We start from the raw sequence: 15737 nt of genomic DNA, 5'->3' as shown, positions 1-15737 counted from the left end.
CATCCTACAGATTAGCCGTGCAGTAAGCCACTTATGCTGGTTATTTCTCTATAAAGTCCCTAAAGCCGCTTAAGCATGAATAATTTGCAGGAGAAATGTATTAAACAAGCCTCTGAAAGTGGTAAAACCTTTAACTGGGCAGACGAGCTGCAAAGCAAGTGTCAAGTTTAGAATTGGTTTGGCACGGAGGCACAAATAACACCACAGCCGTTCAGTGAGCAGTGTAAACTACATCCAGGACGAAACTAACACAATGAACAAGAAAAAACACAACTTTTGAAAGATGTTTAGAAGCTGTTAAATTGGAATATCTATTATCTCTTTATATATAGCATGCAATTGTTATACTTAATGCTTTTCACAAAATCTCATTTTATTAATACTATCATACTCTATGACATGTCCAATAAGTTCAGGTTTAATAAACTAACGTGTTTATCCTGCACTTATTTCTCTGGATCATAAAAGAAGCTCTTGGGGAGGCTCAATGCCACACTTTGAAACCCACCGCTGCAGCCATTAAGTTCACAGAAGATTGTGTTTTGTTTTGTTTTTATTTGCAGTTGTTTACAAAACTAATTGCCATCATGACATTTTTATATGATTTTACGTTTTTCCAAGAAATAGGTTCTGAACAAAGATATTTTTACAGGCAACAACTGCAATGTAGGGCACTTTAAATAGTTTTTGGGAAAGACAGTTGGTTGTTAACTGTGATTAAAGAACAGAGAAAATAAAATAAGAAATACCTTCCTGGCAGGAGTGTCCCGTTTTCCCAGTGGGACAGACGCACTGTCCAGTTACAGGATCGCAGGAAGCTCCTCTGCAGTCACAAGTCTGCTCACAGTTTGATCCAAAGCTTCCAGCCTGGCAGGCTAGCAAAACAAAAAGCAAAAATAACTCAAAACAGAAACACAACAGTCACATCCTTGGAATTACACAACACTGCAAATGAAAAAAATAAAAAAATCTGAGTTTCACAAATAAAAATGCTAAATCATTATTTGTGTATTGATTCAGTCTCTACAAATAGGTTCTGCAGCAGTGACTGAAGTGTAACGGCCCTGTCATGACCTGACCTGCAATTTAAAACTTCAGCGACTGTTGTTTTTTATTTCCCTGTGTGAAACTCAGCAAGCCTAAACCTGGCCTGTGCAACTGTGTTGACATACTGTAACTCTGCCCTATTATCCTAAACCACTCCACAGAGACAGAACGTCGTCATATTTTGATCAAAGTGTCGTTTCAGAGCAAAGCGCAGAGGACTGAACTTTCAATCAACCGGCAGAGCAAACAGACAGCGGACGCCCTGCTGCGGAGGAACACCCACATTCCTATTTGTGCGCTTAATAATAGCAAGAACACCTGCACTGACCAAGGACTCTCAAGAGGAAACCTTATTTATTCCACCCGCTCAATCCATCAATCTTAGCACCAAATGAAAAGCAAAGTACAAAGTAAGATTTATAGTTTTTGCGGGAAACCGACAAAGACTGCGACAAAGGTAAGAAACTAATTCATAACGATATGAATCGATTGGTCATTCTGACGCGGTCCATTAGAAAGGGTTTGGCCTTTACGCAAGTCTGAAGTATGCAAACAACAGTCACACATGCCGATGCCTGTCAGTGAGCCAGCGCACACACTTCACACGTTTTCACCCACACATACAGTTATTCTGTATCCACAATTGTCTCTGACTGTAAATTTCTGACCACACGAGTGCACTGTGGGCTCCGGTTGTGTCGAGAACCACATACATTCAGCGATTCTACAGACATACGCCCAGTTTTAGATTTGCCAAGGGCTGTGGGGCTCTAATCTCTAAGATCACATGCAGCCAATATAGTCTCACGCTCGTATACATTTTTGTTTGATGTCAGACTCCCAAAGGAATTTCATTTTACAAGTTTTCATTGCGTGGCCACATGGTGGCATTGTGGCGCTCACCCAAGATGATAGAATTGCACGCAGGTCCAGGTTTTTCTGAGGATGAGTTTGGACATTCTCCCCATGCGTGTGTGGGTTTTTCTCTGGGTACTTTAATTTCCTCTCACAGGCCAACAATTTGCATGTGAAGCTAATTAGTGAATTGGATGGATGGAATTAATTAAATATTTACGGAACTTTTTTTAACTGGAAATAACTTCCTCATTTGGTTACATCCTGGACACACAGGAGATTTGAGTGAAAGTCATATGCTAAAACAATTGGACTTGATGTTGTGCGGAAAGTGTAAGGAAAAAAATCCTTTCCGTCATCGAAGCATAATTTTGTCTCACCCAGCTGACAGTTGTCTCCATGCCGGCCTGCTGGGCAACTATGTCTGCATTCTCCAGTCCTGGGGTCACATAACCCTCCACCTGGACAGTCACAGGGCTGCTCGCAGCTGGCACCGAAGAAGCCCGGATCACATTCTGCATTGAGACAAGCAGATGAGTACACAAAACAAGCAAAGATTAACACAATTCATCATGTATAAATAAGCAATAGGAAGTTTGGTAGTTCTGTTTTGATAAGGAAATCACAACCACAACCTCTTAAGTACACAATAATGATAAAGCTCCATTTCGAGGAAAGTGACGATCCTACTAACACAGACAATGAACTTGGATCTTGAAGGCATTTTGAATCGTTCGATACAATACAGTGTCTTCCTTAATCTAGCCGAGGAGTGCATGTCAGTTTTATGCATGTGCGTATACCTTTCTCACACTGTGGCCCGTGGTATGCAGCCTTACAGAAACAGATCCCCGTTTTGGGGTCACAGCCAATGGAATGTTCTTGAACACAGCCACATTCCTTGGAACAGCCTGCACCGTGTGTCCACCTGGGACAAACTGAGGGGTGGAAAAGATCCATATGAAAACAGACAAAACGGCCTGAGCTGGGGAGATGTAAGACAGAAAAACTTCTCCTGTTTGTATGGTAGTGTACAAAAAACATACACGAGGGAAAGTTGCATATCACAGTTATATACAGTAGAAGGAAGAGATCCCCGCAACAGTTTTTCATTTCTTACAGTTTGGGTGGTCTTGGTTAATGATGAAAAACCCTTAAGAAGGAGAATTGCTCTTCTCTCAAATTACATGTTGTGTAATATATGACCCAAACAATCACATCTAACAAAGATGTTATCATATGCCGGACTCCTGCAGCTTAAGTAATTTGATCAGTGCCTTTAGTTTCACTTGATTTATGGATTTTCATGCAAACTATTCATGGAATTACTGTCCAACAGAATGTTAAGTCTAAATAATAATGAGAAATGTTGGCTTTGCTGCAATCATCTGAGGTACTTTCGCTGAGTTTTATGACTTATATGTAAGTATTTAATGAATCAAATCTTGTGTGTTACTTCTAACTTCCAAAACATCAGCATTTCCACATACCCACTCCATTTTTTAGAACAATCACCCTGGATGAATCTTGCCAAGACTGTCCCCACTCAATAACAAAAAGCTGAACTGCACTCCACCCTGTCCCTCTCAGCACTGGCTTCATGTTAGGTGCAGCTGCAGGCTCTAGTTACACCCTCTCCACCCTCTCTATGGTCCGCTGCAGGATGAAGCAGACAGCTGTGAGATTTTGATAATATTCCTTGTGCACAGTTTTCATCATCCAGTTTGGTCTCAGACAAGAAAGAGGAGCTTCCGCGTCGAGAAACTGAGAGAGAAACCTAATCACCATGTCAATCCGGAGGTTTTGGAGCACCCCGAAAACTGTGGGGGACGTCAACACAGTGACAGAGGAGCTGAAGAATCTTTATTACAAGAGGCTGCTGCCAATAGAGAAACACTATTCCTTCCATCACTTTCACTCGCCCAGCTATGAGGATGCAGACTTTGACAACAAACCAATGGTGCTGGTGATGGGTCAGTATTCGACAGGAAAAACAACTTTCATCAGGTAAGAGATGAGAAGACTCAACAGGAGATGGAAAAGCCTTAGCGTGTGCATGTATCAGACAATAGAAGACGACAGCGGGTTTTTGCAACATCTATGTCTTCAGGTATCTTATCGAGCAAGATTTCCTTGGGAGCAGAGTTGGGCCAGAGCCAACCACCGACTGCTTCACAGCCGTCATGCATGGAGAAAGTGAAGGAATCATCCCTGGAAATGCTCTAACAGTGGACCCAAAAAAGCCATTTCGCAACCTTGACCCTTTTGGAAATTCGTTTCTGAACAGGTAATGAAAATCAACTGGTAGAAAAATTAAGAAAGATGGAGAGAGTTTATAAAATGTCACGGAAGAAAACGGAAAGTTATTGTTTGTTGTGTTTTCTTTAGTCACAAATATTTATGAGAGTTCATTCCTCTGTCATGCATCTCTTGTGTATTGACCAATCTAAGTAATGCAATGCTTTGTCAGTACTCAAGACAGGTCAGCTCTGCACATCTGAATTCACTCCGATTCTTTCTTTTGCAGGTTTCAATGTGTTCAGATGCCAAATCAAGTGCTTGAAAGTATCAGCATAATAGACACGCCGGGCATCTTGACTGCTGCTAAAAGAAAACTGAGCCGAGGTGAGACTGATTGGAGGAATCTATTCATTTTTTAATTTCATTCGTCCACTTACAAGCTGCTTGCACTCAATCCTACTGTAGAAGAGTACATCTGATGAATGTAAGTCAACCAGAATCACAGCAGATGAAAGTAATAAGATGGAGATTTTGGGAGGAGTCGTCAGTAACTGGGCTGTTATATGGTCACATTTTTCTATGGGTGTAACTGTAATGGCTTACAACCAGTGACTGCGATGTGATGTATGTTTTTCAACGTCTTGAGGCAATGAGGTTTGCCCCGTTACATACAGTGTTAATGAAAACCCTGTGCTTTTGTTCATTGTCCCCAGGCTATGACTTCCCAGCAGTGCTGCGCTGGTTCGCTGAGCGTGTGGATCGAATCATCCTGCTGTTTGATGCGCATAAGCTGGACTTCTCTGATGAGCTCACCCGGGCCTTTGGGGCTCTCTTTGGCTATGAGGACAAGCTGCGAGTGGTTCTTAACAAAGCTGACAGGGTGGATTCTCAGCAGCTCATGAGAGTGTACGGCGCCCTCATGTGGTCCCTGGGAAAAGTGTTTCGCACCCCTGAAATTCTGCGGGTCTACATTGGGTCCTTCTGGTCGGAGCCGCGACAGAGGTGTGACCACTACCAACTGATAGAGCTGGAGGAGGAAGACCTACTGGCTGATATCAGGAACCTGCCGCGCAATGCTGCAGTATGCAAGCTGAATGACCTTGTGAAGAGGGCCCGCTTATTGAGGGTAACACGAAATTCAATCCTCATTTTAAGTATACACTCACACACTAAGCCGTTGATGTGATTTTAAATCTAAGATGTGTTTTTTTTTTTAACCTGTTCCAGGCTCATGCACACATCATCAGCTATCTAAAGCAGGAGATGCCGACTATTTTTTGTAAAGAGAGCAAGAAGCACAATCTGATCTACCAGCTTCCTGTCATTTTCAGCAAGATCCAGCAACAGCAGCGAGTCCCAGCAGGCGACTTCCCTGACTGCACCAAGATGCAGGTAATCAAACATGCTGTTGTTAGACTGCAACTTTCTGTGGAAAGTATTCATTGCAACGTGTTGTGCAAGACTCACATGGGATTGTTTACATTTCTAGGAGAAGCTTTTGGGTCAGGATTTCTCAAAGTTCAAGACACTGAAACCAAGTCACATGGCTTCCTTGGATAAACTCCTCACAACTGACATAGCCAACCTGGTTCCCTTGCTCCAACAGCAGGAAATGAAGAAGAGGACGCTCCCCTCTGTGTTGGATGCAGAATTTTTGGGAACATTCAGGCCTGATCATTACAAAAAGGACCCATTCAAGGAACTCCCGAAAGACAACGAGAGCAATGAATCCGAGTTCGACGAGTGGGTGGTGGAAAAATACAAACCGAAATATGATGAGATTTTCTATAACCTCAGTCCCAATGATGGCAAACTGAGTGGCACCAAAGTCAGAGAGTGGATGACGACTACGCTCCTGCCCAACTCTGTGCTCGCTCACATCTGGAGGCTGTCTGATGTCGATGGAGACGGCATGCTGGACAATGAGGAGTTTGCTTTGGCAGTCCACCTCATTGAGGGAAAACTGGAAGGCTACTACCTGCCAAGAGAGCTGCCCTGTCACCTGGTGCCACCTTCGAAACGACTAAGTTCAACTAGCGATGTATCAGTGTGAGCTTAATATGCAAAGGAATCGGAGAACAAAGGCTATATAAACCCCTGTGTGTGAATTCTGTACAATCTTTATAATCTAACGCTGATTGTCAAACATTGGACTCTATATTTTAAAACAGATATTTGTAAAGGAGAAAAGAAAACATGATACAATCACTGATACATATTACCTATTTAGTTGATAAAGCGCAGTTGTGTAATACGTTTGATTCATAGTTAGTTGAATATGACGAGGTGCGTATGTTTAATGCCATGTCAGCATTAAAGATGTTACCAAATCTGTATCTATGTTTCAACTCACCCAAGTGACAAAAACGACCATATAATCCTGGAGAGCACAGACAGGCTCCATACAGACGATGGCAGGGTCCATTATTGGGACAGCTGCACTTTCTCATGCAATTCCATCCAAAGTAACCCCTGGGACAACCTGTAAGACAGCGTTAAAAGGGTTAAAATCTCTGCATTTAAAATGAACTACGTTGTTTAGATGCATCAACATTTTAGCCTAGCCACTGCTTGGTATGTTATAGAGGTATCAGTATTCCAGCAGAGATTTTTTTTTATTATTATTATATATCCATAAATTGAGGTGTATACAAGAATTAGATCACATTTATTTAGTCAGTGTAAGATCCCTCCGTCTTTTAAATCGCTTTATCTAACATAGGGCTGCAGGGGAATGAAGTCAGGCCCAACGTATAATAATTGAATCCAGGGCTCTCCCTGAGCAAGTCACCAGTCCAACACATGGCAAACACAGATCGAAGAACAGTCACAGACACTAGCATGCGATTCAGATTCACCAATTAAACTCAAATGCCTATTTTTGGACTGTAGAAGGCAGTAAGAGTACACAAAAGTCCAAACTCAACCCGAGGATCTTCTCACTGTAAGGTGAGAATGCTTCACCAACAATTCAAGCCTATTTTGGAAATATCCAGGCTCACCCTGCTGATAAAGGCTCCAGCTCCCTGCGATTCTCGGGAGGAAGGAAAAGTTTGGAGAACACTGGTTTACGAGACCAAATTTATTGCGAGATAAAGGCCCAATGAAAAGAAATCAAACCAACATCTGCTTTGGCCTCGTGATAAATGCTGACAAGGAACATAGATCCTTGTGATCTTATTCACATGTGTGTGCGCGTGTGTTTGTACAAACCATCCTCGCAGAATAGGCCTTTCACCCCCAGAGGGCACAAACATTTTCCAGTCACAGGGTCACAGGAGCCTCCATTCTGACAGCGGCAGAGAGCGTTACAGTCCTGTCCATGTCTGCCCTGTGGACAAGCTGAGGGAGGGGAGAGAGGTGGGAAAACGGTATTCACATTTTATTGTGCGCAGCATAATCTAACAGATCAAACTGTTGCCATTTATGAGAAAAAGAAAAGCAAATCTGTCCAAAGCTGAGGTATTGCTCGAAAGTGGTAAGAAGTCCGTAAACACTTTCCACTTCCGCCCTTCCACTCCCAGTGGCGTCTCCGCCGGACTTTCCTAATCTCACTGGCCTTGTTAGCAATGCTGACATGAACCAGCTGGCTGTTTAAGATCGGCTTAAGCGTTACAATTCATCAACTTAATGTCTGCTTAAATTCCATGTCACACTTCCCTTCTGCACAGCAGGTTTATGTGACTCCGCAGGAAGATAAACCACTTCAAAAAATAAATCTGAAGCAATGGTGCCATTATGGTATCTCATAAAAGTCACAATAGTCATTGAAAATACGTTGAGAATAATATCAAAGATTACGAAGCACATGGACGACGGAGAATAAAGTTTCACAATCCTGTAGGCTACAACCGGGATCGCAATATCTGGGTATTTTTTAAAGATTTAATATGATAATCTTGACACCAGGGGTGATTCCAAAGGTTCACTGAGGTATTTTAATGCGGCATACATGGTGTAAGAAAGCTTATTTTATACTGACAATACACTTAATAATCTGAACTGTTAATATTTTGCATCTTTTAGTATGATTCTGACTTAAAAAAGAATCCAAAAGATATATACTATAATACATAAACAATAAATAAGCAAAGGAGGAAGACACAGGAAATGGCATGTGATATGAAAGAGTGGATTAAAAAAGTGAAGAAAAAAGAAAACAGTGCATTAATTAAGATCACCCCACCCACAGCAGTCTAAAACAACTGCAGCATAACTAAGAAAGTGGTCTAAGGTGGCCTGACCCAATTATTACCTTCATCAAACATGAACTTTAAAGCAGTTGATATGTTGCCCTCCTACTGCACAGTCTTTAAATAATGTTTAGCCAGAATGGTGCATTTGGTACGTTCACTCTGAATGAATTACTGCTCCGAATACTTACAGTTGCACCTGGGGTCTGATGAGAAAATACAACTTCAATTCTCTGTGTGCCTTAAGTTGTACATGTTGATGAATTGACAATAAATGAATAAATCTGAATTGAAATGTATCAAGTCAGATACAACAAACCTGAGAAAGAAGCATCATTTCTAAAGTCCCTTTCTTGATCAGTCTCTGGCTTCCGTTTAGACCACCATGTTGATGTGTACAACAGTTTCCCATTTTATCTACTGCACCTGAAAACGCTGTCCAGACCCACCGCCTTGAGGATACACATCTAAACACTGCTACCTCTGGAGCATGTTTTGTGAAAGTGACAGATTGCTTCGAATGGACTGATCCCACGTGGCTCTCCTACCACATTACCATCCCGACTCGGCTTCAGACCAAAGACAGCCATTAATCACTGAGCTGGATGAGAACAATGGGGTCTTGCTTTGGAACCCGGTAGTGGACATCCTTGGCCTCGGGCGTTGCTCTCGCTGTGAGCCCCTGGCGGCAGTCCAGTAGCAGACAGATTGATTCCCCTGGCCCTCTTGTGTTCTGGAGCTCATAAACAAGCCAGCCTCCCACTCAGAAGAGCAGACAGCTTTTGATACATGGCTCTCAATCGATGCACCCAGGGAGCTGTGTCGTCCCTCTGCTAAACTACACCATATTGCTGTGAGTAATCCAAGGGAAAATACTCATGTGTTCTTTGTTCTGGTGTCCCATTCCACTTTTCTTTTTAGTTTTATGAATAAGTCTTTTATATGCTTGTTTATTGCACGATTATTATTGAAGCACACACAATAGTATCAATACAGTTGCCTCTGTTACCATATGTATCCTTTTTATATAAACATATGAATCCACAGCCAACAGTCATTACCTTTTCAAGATTCACTAATAATCCATTTCACTTAATGCATGCTAAACCCAACCTGTAGGAAACTATTATAATTCAATGACCTATTTGCCTCTGAATTTGAGAATCCAAGCTGTTTTTGCTGTTGCAGAAAAAACAAGAAAAGACACTTTAAACTGAGGGCAGCTCCGAAAACTTTGAATATTGTTTTCAACATGATTGCGCGCAGTGTGACGCAACAGCACAAACACTGTTCAGCAAGTTCTTCAACCACCTGAATTAGTGTACACACAATATAATTAAACTGTTGCCCGTGCTCATGATGTTACATTGTTCTTGTGGATGGAAAGCCACATGCATTTTCTGTGGATACACAGAGAGTTAGGATGAGGCCAACTTTGCTGGAGGCCTCTGTACTACTTTCTGATTTGTGATAAAACTGGATGCTACAATGTTGTTTCTCCAATTAAGTCACGTTATTCTCTGCCAGGGATTCTGAACATAAGAGGCAAACTATGTTGAATTCATAGAGACATACAAACACGTATGTATTTTAATAGCTCAAAGTTGAAACAAGCCTGTTGAAGGAGGAAATATACGGTACTTCTTCATGAACAGTGCATATTGTTAAATCTCGTGACTGAACTGGCATTCTCATGCAGACGTGATGAATACCCACCGAAAACGGAAGAAGGGAGGAGCACATAATTAATTTGCCTACTAATAGTTAGAACTCGGTCCAACTTATCTTAAACTGTGTTTTTAACGATGTGCAGCTCTAATCATGCCAAACTCAGAGTCAGAAACAAAGCCTGATACCGCCTGTGATAAGGGGATGATTCCAGGTTGGGAACCAACTGGAATTAATTGCTTATTCATCAATTAATGGCTCCAAAATGAGGTAGCTACAAGAACGGATGCATTGGTAATATTTTTGTAATCACTGTCACAAACTTGAATGCTGTAACATTGAAAAACGTTCAGGTAGCACACAAAGCAGACATGATTGTAAATTTTAGAGTATTTTCCCTTACTTTCATTGCAGATGGTCCCAGTCCAGCCAGGTGAACAGTCACATCTGTCTTTGCTTTCACCACATTCTCCATGTACACAGTCTTTACAGCTCACACTGCAGTCCTCCCCAAACGAGCCATCAAGGCACACTGAACCGAGAATGAGGTTGTAATTTAGTTTTGTCCAAGCTTAGATATGAACCAATAAATTGATATTGATTTGACGAGGCATGCACATCGGCATAATCATTCAAGTTTTTAACAGTACCTATGTGGCTGTCCAGTCGAAGTTCTCCCCTGCGCTCCCTCTGGATCTCTATTTCTCGTTCACTGTCACCACCATGAAGACCATCATCGTTATCGCCGCCATAACGGGAGTGCAAGGCAGCGGTGTACTGCAGCAGCTGTGGGGCCTTGCGGTACAGCAGGTCTGGTAATCTGTCAACCTCCAGCTGCTCCTCCTCTTCTTCCTCCTCCTCTTCCTCTTCAAGTTCTTCATACAGCGCTGAAGCACCGGCGACAAGGTTACAGTCATAATTTAATCACAGACGGGTTGTTCCACAGCTGCTATATGTCTTGCTTTGATCGGCGATATGTAAGAAATACTCTGCGTGTAACTACAGTGGAGGTGTTACTTACAAATACAAGAGCGCTGGTCTTGATCCAAGCGGAAGCCCAGTCGACAGAAACACTCATATGTTCCCAGGGTGTTGACACAGTAATGTTCACAACTTGAGGTCTCTGCCAGGCACTCATCAATGTCTAAAGGAAAACAATGTAAACAAAATACACATTCATTGAAAAGTCAATGACAGAACAACTGACATAAATAGTGCGTAGACACGCATGGCATACCTGTTGCACATTATCATGATGCGTACATTCAGTGGGACAGAGTTTGTGCTCACTTCATTGGGAAGCTGCACTGAAAGTAATGGAACGCTGCTTTGTGGGCAAAATGTGTCTGTTTTGTATTTTCTACTATGAAAATGACCTTAAAAGGATCAACTCCCAAGCAATCAGTCATGTATCAGTGAGTGTGAGGCAGGAAGTGGCGCGCAGTGTAGCTGTACCACAACAGAGAAAACGCTAAAACGCAGCAGATTAGGTAGGTAATCCTGCACTCTCACCATCACAGCCGCAGCCATCCGGGTGCAGCCTGTAGCCAGCTCTGCAGCTGCATTCGTAGCCGCCTGGGTAGTTTCTGCAGAAGTGGCTGCAGCAGGACTCCCCACTGACACACTCATTGCTATCTGAGGAAGGCACAAAGTGTTGCAGAGATGGTCTTCACTGGATGTCAGGCACGGCAAAAGCCAGAGATTTTGAGTAAATTCTTAAAACAAATAAAGAGCTATTTTTCTTGGGTTGCATTGGTCCTTACCCACACAGGTCTTCTTGTCCTGTTCGAGGTGGGAGCCCTGGTTGCAGGAGCAGAGAGGGCCGTTGGTGGTGTGTTCACAATGATGAGAGCAACCCCCATTGTTCTTCTCACAGCTGTTCACGATCTCCATCTCAATGCCTGGAGGTGCAGAGTCCACAACCACGAGGGTGCGTCATGGTGCAAATGTTGGGATTCATAATTGGTGGATAGGGATTGCTTTAGTTTCTTACCATTTATTTTGTTTATATTAAACTATGTGTAAAATAGACAAGAATGGTACATTTCTCTAATCTTTAAACTTTAAACAATGTTGTTTTACAAAATAATTTGTCCTAAGCCAATGAGTACAATCAATGACGAGATGTGACACTTAAGGCAAGCCGGCACTTGTGCAATCCTGGATTAGTTTCGCAAACACAATACTCTGAAGAGTAATACATCTTGTGTTGGTTTGTATGTGGAGGCTGCATAAAGTCATTCTGTACAGTCTGGTTGATGGTTCGAGAAATCAGGCAGTGGTGGTTAAATTCCAGCCTAAACTGTTAGATTAGCGTTGAGGGACAAGTTTTCATCAAGCCCACCAGCAGCAGCCAGTTAAAGCAGGGTTTGTATAGCTTATAATTAGGTCGTGTGAGTTTACCACCAAAAAATTGTGAATTAAATTTGGCAGCTGATTCCAAAATATGACTATTCATTCAACTGATTGTAGAAGTCATAGGCTGTTTAGATTGTAGCCTGGCCGAACCAATGTAATATCTAGAATATCAGGTCATGGACATTGCCAGGATAGTGTGCTCAATTATCATTTTAAACCTTCAATGCCAGTAACTCTTTAGGAAGCACACATTAAAACACTTCTAAATTGACCGTTGGGTGTTTTTAAAGACTATTTCAAGTCTCACTTCATTTTAGTTTTGTAACATTTTAAAAATTGTATAGATATACACAAATACATGCAATTAGTATAAACTATTGGAAAGTCCAAAACTACAAAAATGATTTAAAATTTTTTTTGTTGAAAAAAAAAAAATGAAATGGGATAAAATTCTCATTGGGCGCCTTTAAAAAGCTCTCACGATCCATTTTTCTCATCCTATTCATTATATGGCATTAGACTACAACACAAAATGTGTGTTTTTCCCCAATAAATATGGGTTTCATAATTGTCATTAACTTATAAGGATTAGTTTTAAAATTACAGGAACAATTGTGGAAGTGACCACATATGAAGGTGAAAGATGTCGAAAGGAAAAGTTATTCGTTGTGACTAAAATTGCTTTCTCATTCATTACATAAACAAAACATAAATCATCAAATAAATAAGCCTTAGGTTTATTTGCCACGTGCAGAATTTTATTGGGCACAGTGGTTGAAGTTCTGGCTTCTGCATGTTTCTTGTTTCTCCTCATTTACTGACGGAAAAAAAAAAGTTGATTTTTTACCAAATGAACTTGGAAGGAGGATCTCGAAATTTAGGAGGAAATTTCTTGACTCACGGTAGCACTGCTTGCCATCAGCACCAAGTTCAAAACCCGGATGACAGGAGCAGCTGAAGGAGCCCAGCGTGTTGACGCAGCCGTGAGAGCACTTTGCGTGGCCCGAGCTGCACTCATCAATGTCTGCAGGAAGCAGATAATGTTACACTGCAATGTGCTTGTTCATAAACACACGAGGGAGATGTAAAAGAACACAAGAAAACCGCAAACAAAAAACGATCAACAAAGTCAAAATTGCAAACAAATGGCATCAAATATTCGTTTGTAGTAGTTATTGGAACAAGCACGGATGTAGAAAGAAAGAAAAAAAGAAAGAAAGAAAGAAAGAAAGAAAGAAAGAAAGGGAGATACAGAGAAATGCTTGACGTCCCATGCACTTTCTACATCAAGACGGAGCAATGAAACGTGGAAAAGACATGCAGAAACAAGAATGGAGCAGGATTCTTAACACAAAAGATAATTCACAGATTGTGTATCATATCCTGTTGATATTAAAAAAATAAATAAATACATGACATTATGAAAAAGACTTTGAATAAAACGAAAAAGCATAGACGTCATGACAATTAGATCCACGTCACTCATCAGGTCTGTTTGGCCTCGATTAGTAAGATCTCAGTGAAATAGAAGAACTATAAGAGTGATGGATTGTAAACAACAGTCTCCCAGCAGTTTTAATGTTTTCCAATAAGTGGATATGTTCTAATACCCTAAAAAAAAACAATGTGCTGGAAGCCTTCTTGTTGGTTGTTTTGTATGTATTTCTTGAAATTCACATCACGCACCATAAAATGTGTTAATTTGAACTACAAATGTACTAAAAGAGTCAATATCTGCTCCAAGGCTGCATGGAGACGCAGTGGGTCTAAATATCAAAGATAATATCTACAGTTTGAGTCCAGTTAAGGTTTTTCTGTGTGGAGTTTCCAAGTTATCCTTGAGCATGAGTGCAATGTTGTGCTGAAACTCCAGTTATCTTCCACAGTCCAAAAAGATGTGTTTGAGGGTAACTGGTGACTCTGAATTGTCCGGAGGTATGAATGACAGTGTGCGTTCCTGTCGTCTGCTTCTGTGTTTTCCTTATGATGGACTGACGATCTGTTCAGGAGATACCCTCCCTTCATCTGTATACGTCCACTTCAAGCAACTCTGAATTAGATTAAGCAGTTTGAAAGATGGATGAATTATTGAAGCTGCAACTGTTTGGCAACAAATTAAAAGATCAATGTGCACATAAGTTTGCAGAGTTGAACGAACGAAACGTGGAAGTAACTTCATACGTTAACATTTTCACTGTCAACTATATGGCATGTTTATGGTATTTTTATGTATGTGTGGACACGCGGGTCAGGAATCCCTCACCGGCACAGTCTTTGCCATCTCTCGTCAGTATGAACCCGGGTCTGCAGCTGCAGTGAACCCGGCCCTCTTCAGAAAGACACAGCTGGGCGCAGCCTCCATTCCTCTCTCTACAGGGATCCCTCACTAACGCACACGCAAACAACCAACGGGGAACACACATACGGAATAACGAAGATTAATTACAGAGCAATGCAGCAGGTGATTTTTTTTTTTTGGGAGTCAGTTCGTCAGAGCAGTTTTAATCCAGAGCTGCAGAATCACACATAAATCTTTCTCCTGGATTCGGTGCCTCTTCCATTTCATTCAAAATAAAACAGTTTCCCACACTGCAAATCTGATTATTGATACCTGAAGATTCCTCGTAAAAAAAAAAAAAAAAAAAAAAATACATTTCATCATTGAGGAGGACTGATCTAAATTCCTGCTCAGTACAGTGAACGTTTCCAAATATGCTCCTCGAGTTCTTTTCTTCTTGACACCGCTGCCAAAAACCGCTGAAGAAACTGAAAGCTCAAGTTACAGTCGTGACATAAACTGTCACTGCTCCATGCCCATCTGACATATTTCTGTACGATGAGAGCATCGGCTGGTGAAATGACTCACATTCACAGTGTCTCCCGTCCCTCTTCAGCTGGTAGTTCTTCCGACACTCGCATTTGTAGTGATTGTTCCCCGCGTCCACGCACTTGTGCTCACATCCACCGTTCAGCACTGAGCAAGAGTTCACAGCTTCAAAGCGACACGGACAAAGAAACAAACAGAAAGAGTAAACACTTGACAGTAATGTAAGTTCTACCAGTGAAAGCCACTTAAACAATGGTAGTATTTCAATGTGCTGGCATTACAATACATCTTTTACACCTCAAAGTCCGCAGTGGTTTAATTATGGAAAACACTCCGGTCGACCTGAAAGTGGAAAATAATATTCAAGGCGGATCCAACGGATAAACCCGGTTACTCTCTAACGATCTTTCCATTCTATGCGACTTAATGATGTGCCAAATATGAATATTAGCCGTGTGCCTTCAGGGTACTCTAAACACAGACATGATGACAGAGACAGGCAGTAAAAGTGGACGAACGGCCTCCTTGTAACACTGATGACTTGAGCA

At 41.6% G+C, this 15737-nt stretch overlaps 2 protein-coding genes across 2 annotated transcripts in view; one reads left to right on the top strand and one right to left on the bottom strand.

Moving 5' to 3' along the window:
- The window catches only part of egfem1 (EGF-like and EMI domain containing 1), a gene marked incomplete at its 5' end in the record, with an annotated part of 59725 nt that overhangs the window by 18525 nt on the left and 25463 nt on the right, over positions 1-15737 (bottom strand). The window contains 13 exons of the mRNA XM_080459691.1: positions 750-875; positions 2283-2417; positions 2706-2840; positions 6497-6625; positions 7357-7485; positions 10408-10536; positions 10655-10891; positions 11026-11148; positions 11517-11639; positions 11768-11905; positions 13264-13386; positions 14626-14748; positions 15229-15354. Of these exons, the coding sequence (XP_080315817.1) occupies positions 750-875; positions 2283-2417; positions 2706-2840; positions 6497-6625; positions 7357-7485; positions 10408-10536; positions 10655-10891; positions 11026-11148; positions 11517-11639; positions 11768-11905; positions 13264-13386; positions 14626-14748; positions 15229-15354 (1776 nt within the window). The remainder of the gene's footprint in view (positions 1-749; positions 876-2282; positions 2418-2705; positions 2841-6496; positions 6626-7356; positions 7486-10407; positions 10537-10654; positions 10892-11025; positions 11149-11516; positions 11640-11767; positions 11906-13263; positions 13387-14625; positions 14749-15228; positions 15355-15737) is intronic.
- Positions 3485-6478, top strand: LOC308107803 (EH domain-containing protein 2-like). Its single transcript, XM_080460330.1, has 6 exons — positions 3485-3909; positions 4013-4189; positions 4430-4527; positions 4857-5269; positions 5371-5535; positions 5633-6478. Exons 1-6 carry the CDS (start codon positions 3689-3691, stop codon positions 6194-6196), a joined length of 1638 nt encoding a protein of 545 aa, XP_080316456.1. The 5' UTR covers positions 3485-3688; the 3' UTR covers positions 6197-6478.

This window comes from Lipophrys pholis, assembly GCF_963383615.2.
Source record: "Lipophrys pholis genome assembly, chromosome: 3".
Taxonomy (NCBI): domain Eukaryota; kingdom Metazoa; phylum Chordata; class Actinopteri; order Blenniiformes; family Blenniidae; genus Lipophrys; species Lipophrys pholis.
This window is presented reverse-complemented; position numbering and strand designations above follow the sequence as displayed.

Coding starts and splice junctions, on each gene's coding strand:
- LOC308107803 (XM_080460330.1), top strand. CDS start 3,689: ATGTCAATCCGGAGGTTTTGGAGCACCCCGAAAACTGTGGGGGACGTC. Junction 4,190..4,429: donor GGAAATTCGTTTCTGAACAG/GTAATGAAAATC, acceptor TTTCTTTTGCAG/GTTTCAATGTGTTCAGATGC. Junction 4,528..4,856: donor TAAAAGAAAACTGAGCCGAG/GTGAGACTGATT, acceptor CATTGTCCCCAG/GCTATGACTTCCCAGCAGTG.